The sequence below is a fragment of the Leuresthes tenuis genome, unplaced genomic scaffold (genome assembly GCF_036924035.1).
Source record: "Leuresthes tenuis unplaced genomic scaffold, fLeuTen1.0.hap1 SCAF_8, whole genome shotgun sequence".
In the NCBI taxonomy this organism is placed as follows: domain Eukaryota; kingdom Metazoa; phylum Chordata; class Actinopteri; order Atheriniformes; family Atherinopsidae; genus Leuresthes; species Leuresthes tenuis.
Genome location: NW_027325362.1, coordinates 9,762,531 through 9,781,330, shown reverse-complemented (window position 1 = coordinate 9,781,330; position 18,800 = coordinate 9,762,531). Strand labels below are relative to the sequence as shown.

The 18,800-nt window shown below is 40.1% G+C and overlaps 1 protein-coding gene across 4 annotated transcripts in view; it reads left to right on the top strand.

Annotated features, from left to right (window-relative positions):
- Positions 1-18,800, top strand: part of phactr2 (phosphatase and actin regulator 2) — a 42,893-nt gene that overhangs the window by 9,154 nt on the left and 14,939 nt on the right. For 3 of the 4 annotated variants that reach the window (XM_072390768.1, XM_072390771.1, XM_072390770.1), the window contains exons 2-3: positions 16,367-16,549; positions 18,258-18,332. In XM_072390768.1, coding sequence (XP_072246869.1) covers positions 16,367-16,549; positions 18,258-18,332 — 258 coding nt within the window. Of the gene's footprint in view, positions 1-9,973; positions 10,203-16,366; positions 16,550-18,257; positions 18,333-18,800 lie in introns of those variants that run through there. The other variant, XM_072390769.1, reaches the window with a different exon arrangement.

The window sequence follows — 18,800 nt, the reverse complement described above, 5'->3', positions numbered from 1 at the left end:
AAAAATCTACTTCCCACTTTATCTTTATCTTTGTCTCTGGCTCTCTGTGGCTCTGTTCAGCCTATGTTTACACAGCGAGAACGCCTTTCCGCCACTTCTTCCTCTTCTTTTTCCCCTCACATGCTGAGCTTTGCTTGTCACCTGTTTGTCGGTGATTGGCGTACATGTTAAGTTAGGCATGCAGTGTCTGTAAATCCTGATTCCTGAGTTGAGTACCAGCCTGTGTACAGTGGCCATGCTTATTTTGAAAATAGCTTTATTAAGGACCATTCAGTTTAAAAGGGGCTCATGATGCATTTTAATGTGCACACGACTCAGTATATGTGCCTTTGATTGTTTTGCACTATGAGCTGTTCTATTAGTGTCCTACCATTGTTGTAAGAGTGGCAGTCCTATGGCTGGAGCTTGTTTGCCTTGTTCTCCTTTGCATTGTTTCTATTATTTGGAATGAATACTTATTGTGTTTCAACAAAGACATACAGTCACACAATATCTACAGGCTTGAAAGCAGCTACACTTAGTGCAATATTAATTAGACACTAATTCTGCAAGTGCGTCACAAAATAACATTTAAGCTCTCTAAACAAGCCTTCTGTTGTGCTGTGAGGAAGGCCAGATTTGTGCCTGACACTTTTATTAACAGATTCTTTGGCAATGCTAAGCAGGCAATGGCAATAGTGTGCTTCACTTCAAAAACGAATTGTTGACTTTGCAAGTCTGCCCACACTTGCATTACAGCATTAGAGTTTCTCATATGACTTAGACAAACCACATCTAATGGCAGTTACTTTGTTATCAATATTTCTACGGAGGAAAGGAAACTTAGTACGACTAATAGTTCCTGATGGGCCTGGCTGGTTGCCCATTTGGGTGTGTTGGACTGAATGACAACGGTACATCAGCACACTGGTTAGCGTATCACTCAACCAGAGAAAGCAGGGAGGCTATATTAGGCCCGTGTTATCTAATATAGTTTAATTACTGTTTGCAGAGGTTGTCATAACATATCAGTGTGTTTAGTAGGCAAAGGTTCTGCTGCCTGGTGTCAATAAAAAAGTCAGTAATTTTGGACAGAGATGATCTTTAGATTCTTGGTAAGCTTTACAGCTTTAAAAAGAGACATCATTTTTAACTTTTTTTCTGTGCTTGGAACATATGTTTTAGTGTCTGAAGACACACTTCAAAAGCTCAGGAAAGACTTAACACCCCGTAAAACTGAAAATATTGAGTGACCTGTTAAGATTTCCAGGGGAAACTGTGTTACCCTTCAAGGTTATGCAGCCTCCTCCCTCTTTATCACCACCTGACTTTAACATCAGACGATGCTGTGTTCGCTGTACCTTGGAAGCAGGAAGTTGAAACACGCTTTTTACTTTGATATTAACAACAAATCTCATCAGTAGTTCTATTGAATGCAACATCAGTACAGCACCAGAAACCATTCCATTCCAAAAACGAACCAGCAGAAGCAACTTTTTGTGGAGCAGCAGTGAAGTCCAGGGTTTATGGAGCAGATATGGGTCAGAGGAATTATGGTGGGAATTCTCAAAGGTTAGTAACTGGCCAGCAGCCATTTTAGTTCTGCCATATGTGTTCAACAATTTGGGTGCCTTCAACACATGAATCGCAATGAGACAGCACCTAAAAGAGAGATCAGTAGCCCACCAGCTGTCCATAGTTCCACTGAAGACGAGAGAAATGTAAGTGTCTAAAAATAAGATTGTCAGTAAAGTATTTTTCCATTAGTTTGGTTTGTGGTCTGAGCTCTCAGGCTATTTACTGTATACTCTCACATACTATAATGATTTGCTCGCATGGTCAGCAAGTACAACAGATCTAAAAAATGTCAGAACTTGAGGAAAAGAGTGGCAGAGTGGAATAGAGTGGGTCTCTCCATGCCCCCAAAATCATCCTCTTGTGTAAATAATGGAAGAAAAAGGAGCTGCTGTGCTGTCGCTCTGTGTTATTATGACCAAAGCATTTGACAGACATTTCACTATGACCTCAAACTGTGTCAGCTTGTAAAGAGGGCAGAATATATCCCTTTTTAAATGCACTTTTACAGATTCTTCTGTGTGTGTCATTTTTGTCTGAGCTTGTGCACATCAGATGACTGCTGTTGCAAATATTTGAATCAGACTTTTGCAAGGCAAAGTAGCCACTGTGACTGTGCACACTTGCATATGCATATGTAGCATGCTTACGTTTGCAGTGAGCTAAAGCTGTTGTGTGCATTTTCTCTGCCTGATGGTCAATATATGCTTTATGTGTCATGTTCCTGTCCTTGTGTTAGTACAGAGCAAAGTGAACATGTTAGTGGAGTTAAGGATAAATCAAAGTAACTTCCCACTCCCCTCTCTTTTAGTGCCATAAGTAGACTATGGGAGAAACCTCAGACTCTGAGAAACATGCTCTGTGAGATATATCTGCTTATTTATATTTGATTAATATTTACTGAAAAGATGAGACCTTCCCTGGTAAAACCACATTCTTCTCGATTGCTATTACTTGTTTGAGAAGTAGACCGAGCAGACACTGCATCACACGTTACTCTGGTGATCCAGTGAATGACCTGTCTCAAAGTTGTCATCCCAGGAAACATCATTATGGCTCTTTAACCAAAATGTTTTGTTTACATTAGCTGTGTCAATGACAGCGAGTATTGCATCTGTAACCCTGAAATTAACGTGTCAGAAAATTACCTCAAAACCTCGAGCCAGACCTTTTGAGCCACACTCCCCTAAATCGGTTCTCAGCGTGTCAGTAAAAGCTCGCGGGACAGTGGCCAAAGCAACCATCATCAACCGCTGGCAGTTTACTCTAAAGAAAACCAGGTTGAGCCTCTCAGAAGTAAGGTCTCTAAAAGCCTCACAAACACAACTGAGTCAACATGGCTGACATGCTTAGGACAGCTGTTTTTATAATTGTCAGTGGTTGTCTTGTAAATCTGTGCAGATATGGCCTTATATAGCTAGAATTTAAAGGTGCAGAGATGAATGAGGGCTGGTGTTTTTTCTCAAACTCTAGATTTGGTGTTCTCTTATGGCCTCATATCACACACTTCTAAAGCAATCTGGTGTTTTCTTTGAATGCTGATGTTGTACAGTTTCCTTCCACTGTTTCCTATTTCTATGGTGGCTACTAACTATACTTCCATGCAGCTCTTTTTGTCCCTAGCTATTCATCCGTCTTACTCACTTTCTGTCTTTCTTGAGCTTGCTTCCTCTAAAGCTCTCTGACGGCCTGTCTGGCAGGATGTCAGCTATTGATTTATTCAGGCAACATTTTAGCAGTGATGGCAGATTATGGGTTGTGCTGAACAGTATACAACAAACAGGAGATCAGGTTTCAGACACAATGGCTGCCTGAAGTGAAGAAGAAGAGAAATGGATTTAACCAGAACCATATTGTTACATTTTCAGATTGTAGAGTTAATATCATCGGTCAAAAATGTTTTTATAGGGGTCTATTAGGGCATAAAGAAAATTGAAAACTTCATTCCAGTGTGTGCAGCAAAAATGTTAAATGTGGAGTTATGTTTTTCAACAACAGCAGCCAAAGCTACAAGAACTGCAGTTTATTCTTAAAGCACACACAGCTGGGCAATTCTTGTCAGTCACTAATTTATATTTGGTGGTGACACTGCAAAAAAAAAAAGCAGAAACAGTGTCACATATTGAGAGTGGAGACATCTTTGGGTTGAATCTTAATTTCAGAACATCTTGTCCATTTTCATGGAATTTTGCCTATTTTCCCAAAATTTAGTTAAAATGTTGCTAAACTGGCATGGACTTGGGATCACTGATACTACAAAGACCACTTAATTAATATAGCATATATCTGCTTATGACAGTGTACAATTCTGCTCACATAAAGCACATAAATCACACTTGACTCTTTCAGTCTGAATCACCTTCCTAGCGTGGAGATGTCTGAGCCTAGTTGTCCATTCTGTAGCACAGATAGTTAACGGCTGCAACCTCTGATGCTCAAACCATTTATGCATAAACAGGAAGTGTGCAGCCACATTTAATTTCAAAGGCCAATGGGTATTTAAAGTGCTTCTTTATTTCTAAGACAGTCACTGTTTTAAAAATATCAAGTCATGTTTGTCTGTGACAGTGCTAAGAGACTTTTCTATGGCAAACGTGGAGTTTAATGAATAAGTCAAGGAGAGTGGAGAAAGGCTCTTAAACAATTATTATCTCTTGTTCTGCTGAGGCTACTACTTAATATTTGATGACTGTCTTCCTTCCTTTCAGCCCCTTAACTCCCTCACCTCTGTGTGTCTTTGCTTTTGCTGCTCTGGTTGTTAAAAGGTCAGGTTGTCTCACTTGATCTCTGTTATTTAGTGCCAGGACCAATAGGACCCACTTCCTAAGAAGCATTACCCTGACATGGAAATTCCAATACACAACTGTGTGTCTCTCTGACTTTGAATAAGTTTATTTCCAGGAATCCCCTTTTTTTGGACATTGCCTTCTTGCACAGATTACCAGTAAAAGCTTCACATTGATCCAAGCTCAATCCAGAGGGAGCTTTTCCTTAGAGCTGATCAGTAACTGACACAAAAGGCAGAAAGCAATGAGTAGGGTTTTAAGCTGTTGTAGCCAAGAAGAAAGTCTACTAACACTTTTCATTTGAAACAAATCAAGTCCGGTTAGCCTTTTTTACCACCTCATCTGTGAAACCCAATAGTGTTTTTGTAGTGACTTGAACATTTGTGGCTGCTGGTGAAACTAGCACGCTGGTAACCAAACAGCTATACCAACCAGATTTCAATCTGCTTGCTTAAGACCAAAATCCACTACAAAAAGACACATCTCCTGATGTGACATTAGCAGAAAAGACACTCATTGTGTCATCACATTACCATATATGTGCAGTCTGTGTGTCAGTGTTTGTAAGAACTGAGCAGATATGATCAAATTACAGTGGGAAATGTGTTTTTAGGCAGATGAACTGTAAAGTGGATGGAAAAATGATCTTGAAAAGCCACTACTTTCAGCCACTGGAACACAGACCATAAACTATGATAAAATACACATAACATAGTTTGAAAATAAGTGAAACCAACCCAGAATTCCACAGTACAATCTCAAACTAAGCCCTTTAACCAAAGCAAGAAAGTATGTCAAACTTTGTCACCATTGGTAAATTTGATAGATACTGGTGCCATGTTAACTGTACAATATTAATCAGATTTTTGTTTGGCCCACTAAGACGTGGAGCCTCCACAAATTCAGCCTGTGTTGTCCTCTTGGTCAGTGCTAAAACAGTCGTGTTTTTTCTCTGTTAACTTTTCTAAGTGTTCTCCTGTTCTGTCTTCGTCCTCCCTCCTCTTCACTGACTTCCTGATCAATTATCCAGTTCCATTTTGTTCACTAACGATGCTTAATGGTGCTCCCAGTCTCTCGGGTGATTTGGTGGCACCAAAGTTGAGCCTGTATTAAATGGCAGTATTTTGTTCTATAAACCAAACAGGACTTGCCTAATAATTATGCACAGTCGGTATGTGATTTCATTGAATGGCTGCAGACAAATCAAGTGACTGCGCTGATAAGTAGTGAGTAAGGAATTTTAATAACCTATGCAGGATCCAGCTAGACTGCTTAGTTTTGATTACCTCACAGTTTCCTGTGCCAGTTCACTGCTGGCTTTCTGCAGAAATCTGTTGCAAGAATGGACTTTCTTTTCTGATTGCATAAATAATAAGATTGTTGGAGGCTTTTGTTCTCTTATGACTTAGGGGGGAGGGGGGGTGTGGACAGCACTAATATTGAGAAAAGTTTTACTTTACAAATAAGCAAATATTACATCATTACAAATTAACTTAAGTCTTCTAGTTGCCCTGCAGTCATTTGACCAAGGCTGACACTAGATGGCAGTCTTGGTCAAATTGAAAATAATTTAATTTGAATGACTTAAATGATTCAATTCTATAGGACAAAATATGTTTGAAGGTTAGAAATGAGATAAAGCAAGTAGTAGTTTTTGTGAAAGCCTCCAAAAACGTATGAAGTCAATGTAATGTATGTCAAATACAGCAGTTTGTATTTTTGTGTGTGTGTGTGTGTGTGTGGATGTGATTACAGCTCATTTCTGTCAAGCCATGCTCTGTGAAGTCTCAACTGACACTCTGTTGACACTGATGATGGCGAAAGTGCTTTCTCTCACACACACATACACAAACACACGGGTTGACTCAAGTGCTGGAAGCACAAGTCAGAAGTTCTTGGCTTGGTTTGCCACAGTGATCGGTCACCACAGCCGGCAGTAGTATATCTAATTTTATACAGCTATTACTTGTGTGCCCTCATATCCTACTGACAAATGTAAACTGATTTGTCTCTCTTTTGGCTCACAGCAGCGTTCAGGGTTCTCTGTCATCTGCCTCTCTCATGATAAATTGCCTCCATTGCAGAACTTACTGTACTGACCCTCGTCTGGAGTCACAGATACTGTCCAGACACTAAGCTCCTTTCGTCATTGTGGACTGTGAGCTTAATATGCCATTGATTCCCAAGCCTGGTCCAGCAGATATCTTTACATTTTTTCACACCTAAAGTGTATCGTCTCTGTGAAATATCTGTAAACAAGCATTGAATGACTGAAAACTGGTGTGGCTGCATTCATGGTGTCAATAAAGCTGTGATATGCAGTACCAGTTTAACGCAGTGCCATACTGTTCCATGTTCTGTATTAGAGCGGTTTACTACACATCATAATACTATGTAAAAGTCTTGATCCACCCTTTAGTGTTTTATATTTTGCATCCAAGGGGCCAGACTTTCTTGTAAGTTTTAAAAAACATTTTTTTTGCCTTTTTGGCTCCCCCCACTGAGATTTAACACCGCTGTCATAAAAACAAATTTCCTTGTGAGCCCAGCAAATGTACAACCATAAATATGAACTTATTGTCATGTTGAGGGGGGCAACAAGGACTTCAAAAAGAATCAGACGCATGTAGGTTAAAGGTTCACAAACATGTTGTTTCAAGGTGGTCTTGAGCAATAGTTCTCCAGCCTTTCTGAAGATTTCTCAAACTTTTTCTTTCCACACTGGTTGCTTTTTCACTCATTTTCAGACCAGTCCTTGCACCTGACCATTTACAGAGGAATGTGTTTTATTGTTTGTTAAGCCACTTAACACTGACCTATGAATCCTAGAAACAGCACCAAACTCAAGGGATGAACCAGCATTGTGTCCACACATTACAAACATCTTAGCAAAGGACCAATTTTAAATGGCATCTTCAGACACTTTGTTACTAGCAGCCTGTCACAAATGCATAATGTGTTCCCCTGTATCGATCCTTTATTCTATCGGAATGCCAAAGATAACACAGATGGACATTTTTGCAGCAATGAGGTGATTCCCAAGGAACTTTTAGCTGAAAATGTGGCATATCTCAGCATGGAGTGCAGTTTATAGTTGGGCAAACTGGACAAGTGGAGGACAAAAGAAGAAGCGACTAGACCAAAAAAAACATCTACAGCAGATGAACAGATCTGAAAGTGATGTCCTTCAGAAACAGGACAAAGTCCAGCGAAGACCTGACACAGAACCTGAGAGATGCACCTGGCTCTTCAGCTTAAACATTTACTGTTGGCGGAAGCCTCATCAGAAAGTATCTCCATGGAAAGGTGGCTGTCAAGAACTCTTTTTGTTTTACATACCCTATTTACATTGAGGTTTCAATATGTGTTCCAGTAATACATCTATTTCCTCATTCAGTCATTGATAAAAATCTTGCATTCAAAAAGATTAAATTGTCAAGTATAATCAGGAAAATAAACTTAAAAGCTTATGTCTAGGCATATGATAGTGATGCATCAATGCATATGCAGCATTTTATATTCAGTCTTATTGAGTCCTTTCCCTGCCTGATGTGTATCACTGCCTGATGTGTATCACTGCCTTATGTGTATCTGCAAGCACTGATGAATAACTAAGCTCTATAAAACCTGGATCCTAGTATAGGTTGTTAAATTTTACTACTCTGAGTGTTTCCCATCTCATGGCAATTCTTAACCTTCTTAACAGCAACCAGGAAATAAATTCTTGAGATAAACAGTGTCAGTGACCATGTTTGTGTAATGACTGCTCTGTCTGCAGCAGTAAATTTCACGTCTTGCAGAGTCCTCTTATTTATCATGGTTTGGTTCGCCTTTATCAATTATCAAGTCATCAGGTAGCACATACTTCTCCTAATTTGAAAGAACACACACGGACTGAAATGCTGACTAACTGTTGTACGAATCTGATTCCCACAAAGCTGTTGTTGTCTACTGGTTAAATCGACCCACAGTAGGTGAATTTATTTCCAGATAGTCAGCAGTGACTCTCAGTGACAAGATCCTCTAAGAATTTTGGAGATAAGTTGTTTGCATTGTGGCAAGATCAAGGGGGAAGGAAGTGGAAGCTCGAGTTATCACCTTGTGGTTGAATGCTTCTACCAGCTACTCACGTGGCAGGTTACACCCAGTAACCTGACATTGTAGCCATGACACTGAACGTTGTGGATCTTTCAGAACCACTTAGCTTAGAGGAGCTGTACTTGTATCATTGCAGCCACTTTGGATTAGTTCCTTAGATTCAGAATGTGACCTCTTGTGAAATGAAGTCACAGCCTCCTTTTTCTGGAATGTAATGTTGAATAATGGCCAGAAGAGGGTTAGTGCAGACCATATGAAGATGACTCCTGACTTTGATATAAACCATTGTCAGTTCATTTTTTTATCCCAAACATTTGGGTGAAAATCCTGAGAGCTTGAATAAGGGCAACTGGACTTCTATTCAGAGCTCTTACGATGACCACGACCTTAATGACTGAGAATCTGACCGCAGAGATGTAATGACAAAGCTATGCTGCAATCTGTTTTTATTGTTTTAAAGTTTCTGTAGTATTTCATTTTTTTTTTATAATGAAACTATGTCAAACAGTCATTCATTTCATTTTTGAAAGAGTCACAAGCCAAATATCTGGGAAACATTTCATGAGCTTATCACAAGGCAAATAAATGTAGTGATATAGTGTTTAATCCTTTCTAATGAGTATATAAAGAAGTATCTAAAGAAAATGGATATCCTCACCGGATCCTCAAATTAGTGAAATACAACCTCAGATTAACAGCATCACAGGACATGTTGCATTGTGTCATCATTTATTTTAGATATCAAAAACTGCCAAAATGCAGAAGTAGTGACTGTAAATGTTGTAAATAATTGGCTATAATGCACAGAACAATAAAACAAGTGCTTTTTCAAAACAGAACCAAAACTAATGCAGCATATCTTACCAAACTATCCCGCTCTGTGGTGGAGGGGTGATGATTTAAACTTGTTTTGTAGTCATACGACCAGGACAACATGAGGCCATGAACTCCTCTGTGTACCAAAGTATTGTGGAGTCGGATGTGAAGAAAACAATCAAAGTTTTGGCGACCTTAAAAGAGCTGTGCGTAAACAAATGTCCACAAACCTCAAAGAAATGAAGCAGTGTTGGCTTCATGCTAATTAATCTCCCTCATCAAATAAAAGTAGTGCAGTTTACAGTGCAGTATTTCACCCTGACATGCAGCTATCTGGATATCTGTGTGTGTAACCTTAGATTTGTTCTTACATTGGACACATTTCAATCATAAAGCAAACGTTTCTATCCATAGTGAATCATACAGAAAGTGAGGGACAAAAAAAAGTGCCCGCCTTGCTGTGAGAGGTCCTGGTCTTTCATCCAGTGGAGTATTTAAGAAAATCAACTCATTTTACATTCATCACAAACCGTCATCTGAGTGCATTTCTTGGTTAACGAGCCTCCTCCATCATGAGCTTGTCTTTCACTGTGCAAATAGCGACTGGAGGTGTCAGACCCCTCCGCCCTGTGACCCCAGCAGCGGCTCTAATCTGCATAGCGGAATGAGAGGCATTTTTCAGTTGCTCGCAGGAGGAGGAGGAGGAGGAGAGAGGGGAAGTTACGACGTAGTAGCGACCCAGTCAGTCAGTGTGTCAACCAAGTTTCCAGCGCCTCAGCCATCACTGTGTAAAACTTTTTTCTCGCAATGAACTCGCTCGGCGGCCGCGGACTGGGCTTATGCGGGAATAGAACGCTGTGGTAGCGGGTTCGGGGGCCCGGTCCAGCCCGGCTCTCAATCTGAATATGGGTCAGACCGCAGTGTCAGCCGTGTCTCAGACAGCGAGCGGTGAGTGTGTATCTCGTTTGTACATGTGTGTGTATACATGCAGCGTGAGTCTCCCTTCCTCTTGTCTGTCTCTCACACACAATCCGCTATCTTTATCCAGGAAGTCTGCTCGCTTTTGTTTTCTTTTAACTTTTCTAACGGATGAACTCCGCACAGTTCAACGAAGACCAGGCGCGAGGCTAAATAGTTTATGCTAATGGCTCGTTAGCTAACTAGATGTGTGTTAAATTAATTCTTGTATCATTATACGTGGGGTGTGCGTTTCTAAATTTGTCGCTGGCTGTGCTGCCCAGCTGCTGTAAAACTACACTCAGTGTAAGAGCAGGCGACAGTGTTTTATAACCAAAGAGCTGTTTATAAGGCTGCATTGTTGTCGTTGGGTAATGAAGAGTTTATGTATTCCAGTTTGACATCAGTCCAGAGGGGCTGGGGGAGAGATTAGTTTGTTAACCAGTGTGTTTTCCTGCCAGGGGCGAGAGAATGAGAGCACCAACTGAGCTCAAGAGCTTTTACTTTCAAGTCACTGCAAAAAAACTGTGTTTTAGTGTACTGAATTAATGTAAATGTGTTGAATTAAACATAAATGAATGGTTTAATAAGCTCAACACGTGGGCCTGCTCACGTTTCATCACTTATAACTTAGGTTTGACAGCTGCAGTATTCAACGTTTTTTATTTAATATAAGTGAAAAAATAGCTGCATGAGCTTTAAAGAGGACTGTTACTCAACTAATCTGGTAATTAATATGCTAACTATTGAAAATATTCAGGTTTTGTTTAACCAACAGTCATTGAAACCAGGGATAATCAACCTGGGAGACAAGGCCCCCAAGAGGGCTGTGAGATCACTTATAGGGGGTTGCCAGATGGTTGAGTGGAAAAAAAGTATAATAATATCTCACAACTAAAATGACATGTTCGAGTCTTGGGAATTGTTTGGTCTTTATGACACAATTTGCCCCAGTGGTCGAGATGAGTAGCTCAGATTTTGAGTGTACTTTGAGAGTTAAAGTGTGCATGAAGGAGAGTTTAACCGGAGAAAAAAAGTCAAAGAGCTTAATTTAATTGGCTGTGATGGTGGGGGTCCCAAACAGCAAGATAACGGCACTGACGCAGTACGGTTGAGAACCTCTGACTTAAAGGGTCGTTTATCATTTTATTTTATATCGTTTTGACTAAACACAGTTGTGGGAAGGTGTTATCCTCAGGTGTTTTTCATTGACAAAATTGGACTAACAAGCCATTGTAAAATTTTCACAATGGCTTGTTTCCACGACCTGGAATGGAGGCTAGTTTGGGTGTTGGTGCATGTGTCTGTGGTAAGAGTAGAAGTTGTGCTGGTTGCTAAACAATAGACAACCTTTACCGTTTAGGTGAAAAAAAGATTATTCTTTAACGTCAGCGGGTATTGGCCATGTTTCTGCTTATAAAGCAGAAACAGCTGATCATTCACCTGAGGCATTGGAATAAAGTCTTTTGTAAACAACTTAGTTTTTGTTCTTTCTTTCAGATTTTACTGCCAGCGTCAACCTTTTTTTTTTTTTAATCGACACTTTGTAGACTGTGTCAAAAGAAACTGATGGAAACACAACATTACAACCACTACGACAGTCGTGATAAAGAGCAGAGTTGATTTCTTTTGTAATGGTTTTGCTTTTTTTTTTTTTTTTCGTGAAGTAATGGAAAAATGTCCATTCAGTTCATTTTGACATCCTCAGCTTCAGTTTCATCTGACCACAAGTTTAATACAGAAGGCAAACGTCACAATATGAAATCCTTAGGCACTTTGTCTTGCCATTTGTAGTCATTTGTCTGTTTCTGAGCCAATAAAGTGAGCTTGTCACAGTTTTTATAGAAATACTTCGAGGCAGTGAGCTACAGGAAGGAACAACATTGAAAGTTACATCCACACTGTTTTGCAGCTCCCTCCAGCCAACATATTTGGTGATTCAAAGCTGTAATAATGATCTATATGCTACAGGTCATTGCAGTATGGAGTACATAATGATGTCGTGGTCTGCTTTAAATGCTAAATCTACAGTTCTCAGAGCATAAGGGGGAGTGTTTACATACTGCAAAACTGATATCTCCCCTAGCCTCCCTACAGAGGTCCGTACACTAAAACACAGCCAAGCCATAGTTTCCTGCTAGATTTCCTTACTCTTTACGCAGTCCGAACTGTGGATCTCATTAACTAAGCTACACTGTGCTTCTCTGGTCTTCACTGGAGAATGATTCGGAAGAAATGACCTAAGTGTTAAAACCGCTGCTAATGCCAAGCGTTGCCCCTCCCTCTGCTGTTGTCCAGCACCTCTTGTTGCCTCATCTTCTTCATCTTTTTTCCCCCTTCCTTCCTGCCATCCTTTCCCACAATTGCTTTTGCCCCAACGCAGTGCCCCCCTCCCCCTTCCTCTGATTTTTCTTTGCTTTCAGCTGTCTCTTTTTGCCTCTTTTTCCCCCTATATCCCTCTTCCTTTGTTCGTGACGTCTACTTCTTCCCTCCCTGGTGATTTGCAGTGAAGGAAGGAAGCCTCTCCCTTTCCCCTCCTTTTCAGCACATGTTCCTGCTGTGACTTTTGAGAAAAACATGCTGACTCTGTCACAATACATCATCTTCACCACTTAATATTGTACCAAACAATCGATACCATACCGTACCATTCCTTTCCTTTCAGAACCTTTGAGTATGTTTAACCTGGCAGGGCTTCTTTAGCACTGAGTAAGCTCGGTGTGGGATTACTTACAGATATGTCTGTTTCTTCAGAAGTTGCGTTTTGGATTACCCGGCCCACCCCCTGCCACATCTGCTTTGTATTCAAATCCTGACTCACGCCCCTCGAGCGATTGTTACAAAATATAACGTCTCAGAGTGTAATTGTGGTATGAAGTTAGTAGTTGTAATACATGAAGCTAAGTTTAGTTGGGTTTTAGCCATATTAATCCATTAAAAAAAGCTGTAACCCATTATTGTGTTTCTTAAATGAGCCATGTTTACTTTAACATGAAAATGACCACGATGATAAACAGAAAACTTGGTTTTAACTGGTTGTCGGCCATGCAGTATACAAGTTACGATTAATGCATAACTGAACCAAAAAATAGGAGAACACTATTCTTTATTGCCTTGCTTTGCTTACTATGTTGGACCATCTTGAGCCTTCTGTGGGCATTTGACCATCATGAAAAGCAGATATAAGCTGCCACTGGTGGTTTGCCAAGTTGAAACGTGGCTTATTTCTGGTACGGGGCGATCTGTCTGAGCATCTCTATTTTTAATATGTCAGAAAGTCAGTTCTGGCCCACTCTCAAGGCTTCAAGTTGGGGTAACACTGGTTTAGAGGACATGCAGTGCAGTTTCTTCTTGCTCCTCATCTCTCTGCAAAGCACGTAAATGAGTCCATTGACCCTGAAGGTTTGATAGTTGGTCTGATAGGTGCTAATTATTGTTGGTGATTTTCCCATCATTAGTGGCACAACGCAGCTGCAGAAATGCACCTATTGTTGTGATTTGATATCAACGCAGGAACAGGAAATGAGAGCATGTGAGTATGTGTGTGAGAATGAGGGAGTGTTGGAACTGGTATCTGGGGACAGCATGTAAGGGGCTCAGCACTGAGGTTTGTTTTGTTCCCATGTCTTCGTTCCTAATCGCCATGCTTTTTTCTTACTTTCTTGCTGACGTGTCTTTTTTTTCTGCGGTATGCTTGAGTAGTCACAGTCAGAAAGTGAGCAAAATCCAGTTGGGAGCAATAATACTCAAATGGTTGCTCTGTCGTACTGTGATTTTTACAATCCATGCCTAAACAAGAGGAATTTTGGTTGGTAATTGTATCCTCTGGTTCTACGGGTTTTTTCTAATAGAGCCCCATTTTACATTTGAGGTTAATGAGACATCTGTTTCTTGTCACAATAATCCTACTTTATCCAGTTTAACTCTTCTACAGACCAATAAAGTGTTTAATGCCCATGAAACATGGCTTTAAAAAGAAAAAAAAGACAAAATATTTCTTTTTTTCAAGATGTCGGTGACGAAATTAGTAATAGTCAGGTTTTAGACGTTATCCATTAAGACCTAATGACAGACTTGATGGGAATTTTACGTGGATCAGATTTGAATGATGGTAATCAATCAAATGAACATCGAAGTTTAAACAATTAAATGCTGATTTATTGCGGGCACAACAGTTTGTTTATGTTCCATGACAAATACTGGCATATAACAATGTGAAAATAAGTGTGAAAATAAGCAAATAAACATTGATTTGCTCCATCATCGACAGTAACCAGTCGTCTGTGACACTTCACTGTATAACGGTCGGTTCCAGCTCGGGTATTGAGGGGAAAAGAGCCAATACCGATAACATCTTTACTGTTAAATATGCTTAATATCTGTTTCATGTGGCTTCCTTTGTGGAGTGCTTTGCACTTGTTTTAGTTTCCGAATTTGAAACTTTAGCTTCAGCCTCAAACGTCTTGCAATGTGCACGTGTGGCTGCTTTTGCAATTGCACAACTTTGCAGTCATAAATCTTCTTCCCTCTTTTCTGGACTCTTCATTAATAGGACAATTTGAATTTAAGTGTGCTTCTAGATGAGCAGGTCAGCATGTCTGCTTTCAGAGCATTACTGTGTATATTTAGGACAAATTGGAGCATAAAGGGAAATCTCGATTGAGGAGTGCACATATGAGAAAAGAGGGTAAATTAATCACTGATGAATAAATTGTGAACCAGCTTTGAAGAATCCTCACAAATAAAGTGCTGAAGTTGAAGAAGAGCTGACACAGATGATGAAAGTTTGTGTTGAGTGGAGCTGAAAATGTGAAAATGACAAAAATCTGTTTGCAGCTCATTCCTCATTTTTGCTATAAGCTAGTGGAGAGAGGCTTGACCCAGCCTAGAAGTCTTTCAGAAACTTTTGATAAAAAGTCAAGAAAAAAGCACAGTTTCGGCCAGTGCTGTGTTTGTTGGCTGCTGTGTTTGTTGGCTGCTAACCACTCTGACCCAATCAGCCACATCAACCAGTTCCAGGACCTAGAAGTAGTAACTCATCATCTTTAAAACACACACAGAAACCTTACATTTCCTCACAGAAATTATAGTGTTTATCCCTGCTGGGGTCAGTATAGTTTGGAGTGAATGAGCATTTTTTGTAGCTGAGAAATCAAAGGCCTTCCTGAGTCTGAGTATGAGGAATCGCACATTTACCTCTCTATCCTCTGTCAGCGTTCCGCACGCACACACATGTCATCCACACAATACTCCAGAAGGTTCACAGCTCTTCTAATCTTTCAACAGGAAGAGGAGGAGTTGTGGAAAGACGGGAAATCTTGCCAAGACACACAGACAAAAAAAGCAGGACATTAACTACAGAATTAAAGATGTTCCCACTTTACTTTCGAAAGTCAAGTTAAAGAATTGACAGCAACACAGTTAACGACAGGATTTTTACTCAAGCTGTTATCTTTTAAAGCAGTACGTGCTAAATACATGTACAATTCGCACAATACATGGTTAAGAATTAATTACAAAAAGCAGTCAAGAGGCGTAAAATGAGACGTGCTTATGAAATGATGCAAGTTAAATATTGAAGGAGTATTAAAGTAGCAGGGTTATAAAACCTAAATTTAAAAATAAATAAATAGACTGCACCTTTCCAGGAGGATGTAGTGTAGGTGTGCAGCCTCTTCTACATTAAAAGAGTCAGTCTTTCAGTGGCTACAGGATTGAAAGAGACTTAAGTGCTGTTTTTTTGAGCCTCCAGTAGCAGTGACCTATGGGGGAGGAGGTCAAACAACCCTGAGCAGTTCAACCAAAGTGGGGTCTTCACCTTCTCAGATTGTTGCTGTTTAGTAATATTTCCAGTGTGTTTAGAGGGAACTTTTTGCTCTATTTCACAAAGGATGCTCCTCTTATATTAAATCCTGTTGGGGATTTTTTGGTTGGCAGTACACTGCCAGATGACCTGGGACCTGAATGTGGTGTCAAAATTTTGCACTTCAATCCAACTTAAAGTTACTCTTTCATTTGAGTTCTTGAACAGATATGATTCATAGGGACAGACCTATATCTGCTGTATGAGCAGTGCTGTTTGGGTTTATGTTGTGATGCTGATGGGATTTTTGCCCCTGTATGTGTTTACATGATTGTGCATCTGTGTGTTCTAGTTGATGGCCTGGAGAAATCATCTGTGGCCAGCTGTGATGTGGTGGTGGACAACACCAGCAATACACAGAATGCCCATTCATCAAGACAGCAGAGAGGCAAGCTGTCCTCTCTGGGAAAACTGTTCAAACCCTGGAAGTGGAGGAAGAAGAAGACCAGCGACAAGTTCCAGGATCTCTCCAAAGGTAGGATGTGTGTGGCTGACGCTTACAGTACAAATTGATAAGTTGCTGCTGATTTGTTCTCCTCGATCAAGCGTCTGGTCAATGTCACGGCTTACATTTTTGGGTTTGTGTGGAACATAAAGTATGACGAGGAGCTGTGTAGCCCCGACAAGAGCTTTAAAAGGAAACAAGTGAACATTTTGTTTGTAGCTCTTTCTGATTCATTCCCAACCTGTTGCCCAGGAAATAAAAAGGGACAAATGTTAACACAAAACCAGGGGTTTTCCTCGTGGCTGGCAAGTTTTATCTTTTGCTTATTTAGCATCTGTATGGAAGTTTTGTGCCTCTGTGTCCCTCCGGTTTGTTTCACGATAGTGCCAAAGACTTTTTTTTATCTGCAGCGTTTGTTTTTTTTTTTTATTTAATGCTTATTGCGTTACCCTCCTCGATGTCACATTTATTTATTTAAATGTCAAAAGTGAGGGTGGTCGGAGAAAATGTGAAAAGGCGCCACGCTAATGCAAGTGCTCAGTTTGTCGCTTCTGGTCAAATGGAGGAAAAAGGGAGATGTGAGGAGAGGGGCACATGATTTGTGGCATTTAAACACAACTATTCTTGTTTTCATGCAACTCTACACTAATGAAAACCATTACGTTGTTAAAGACTGCATCTGATACTGGAATTGTTAAAGTAAAAAAAATAGCACCATGACCTTTTAATACATGTTCAAACTACTGCTGGCTGTATGGAGGATATTAGAATGTAACCAATTTACCAGAGAGTGCAGTCTCCTACTTGCTCACTTGTTCTGTGTTGTGGTAGGTAGTTCTGTTGTGTGTTTATAGTTCACACATGTTCCTGCCATGCTGTGCAGATTAAGCAAGCTCTCTTTTTGCACCCCGTAAATAAACCAAGTTTCTTAAGTGAAACAACCTCCCACAGAGGGGGAGATAAGACTGAAATCCACATTACTGTGGTTTTAGATTAGGTTTATCTTTCAGTTTGACTCTGTCTTGGTCTGATTTTTGTTGCTCTCGTGTGAAACAATGTGGTTTTCTAAGCTAGTATATTGATTTTGAATCTTATGCGTTCTCCTTTCTCTTATCTTTTCCGTCTTTTTTTGAGCTACCTCATGAGTCGACAGCGTTCAGAGTGCTTCCAGTTTGGAGAATCAAATTTTCCTAATAGGTGAGCTGAGCTAAAAGCTACTCAGAAGGGACCCGGAGAGCAGCACAGTTGAACCTCAGAAGTTTCATAGAAAAGCAAACAAATGTTATATTGTGCATTTTTACACCCCATCACCTCTGCATCATTATGTTAGGCTGACTGGCTCTGCTGATATGGTCGAGGACCATGTTGCTACTTGGACATTTTGCTGTTGAGTAAACCAAGAAACATGTAGAACACGGGGTAAAAATCCACAATGAAACTCTTACTCCAATTGCAATTTTTGCTGGTTGATTTGTTTTAGACGGCAAGAAATGTGCTCTTCTCGTGGCTCCTTTCTGATAAGCTTTTTGTTTGACTTGACTGTCAGAATTAATCTCTGATTCTCCAAACTGAGAGCACTCTGGCTGCAGTCTGCTCACAAGTACTACAAACGGCTCCACTTCCACTAGCTGTTGTGCAATGCCTTTGCATCCCCCTGGCTGAAATTACTGGCTGAAGCTAGAGGACTAAAAAAAATATGCTGATTCGTACATGCAGCTTGATCTTATTCGTCTTTCAGTTCTAGAGAGGAAAATCTCCACCAGACAAACGAGGGAGGAGCTCATCAGGAAAGGAGTTCTTATCCCTGAACAAGGTTTGTCTGATTCTTTCACTTTTTCTTTTCATTTAAGTTGCACTATGTCTTATGATTCACTATATTTTGGGGAATTAAAAAAAAAAAAAAGAAAAAAATCAGGAAGCAATGCATTGTCCAGTTTTTACATTCAGCACTAAATGATCATGTTTTTTATGCTATTATTACACCTCAATGCATTTTACTTCTAAAACAAACTTCTATTTTTTATTTTTTTTGTTACACCTGGCTTCTGGTTGGAAACATAACCCAGAGACTGAGAAGCTTAGAAAAAACAGATGTTTTGTTTGACAGAAAAGGAGCCGAAGTTCAAATCTAAGGGTTAAAATGGGTGGAAACTATGCTAACCTGAGCATGGCAAGCTTCAGCCAGGCATGCCTTTTATCCAGACCTTCAGACATGCAACTAATGGATAAATAAATAAAATGATGGAACCTGTGCACCACTGAAAGACTTACTGCCACTTGA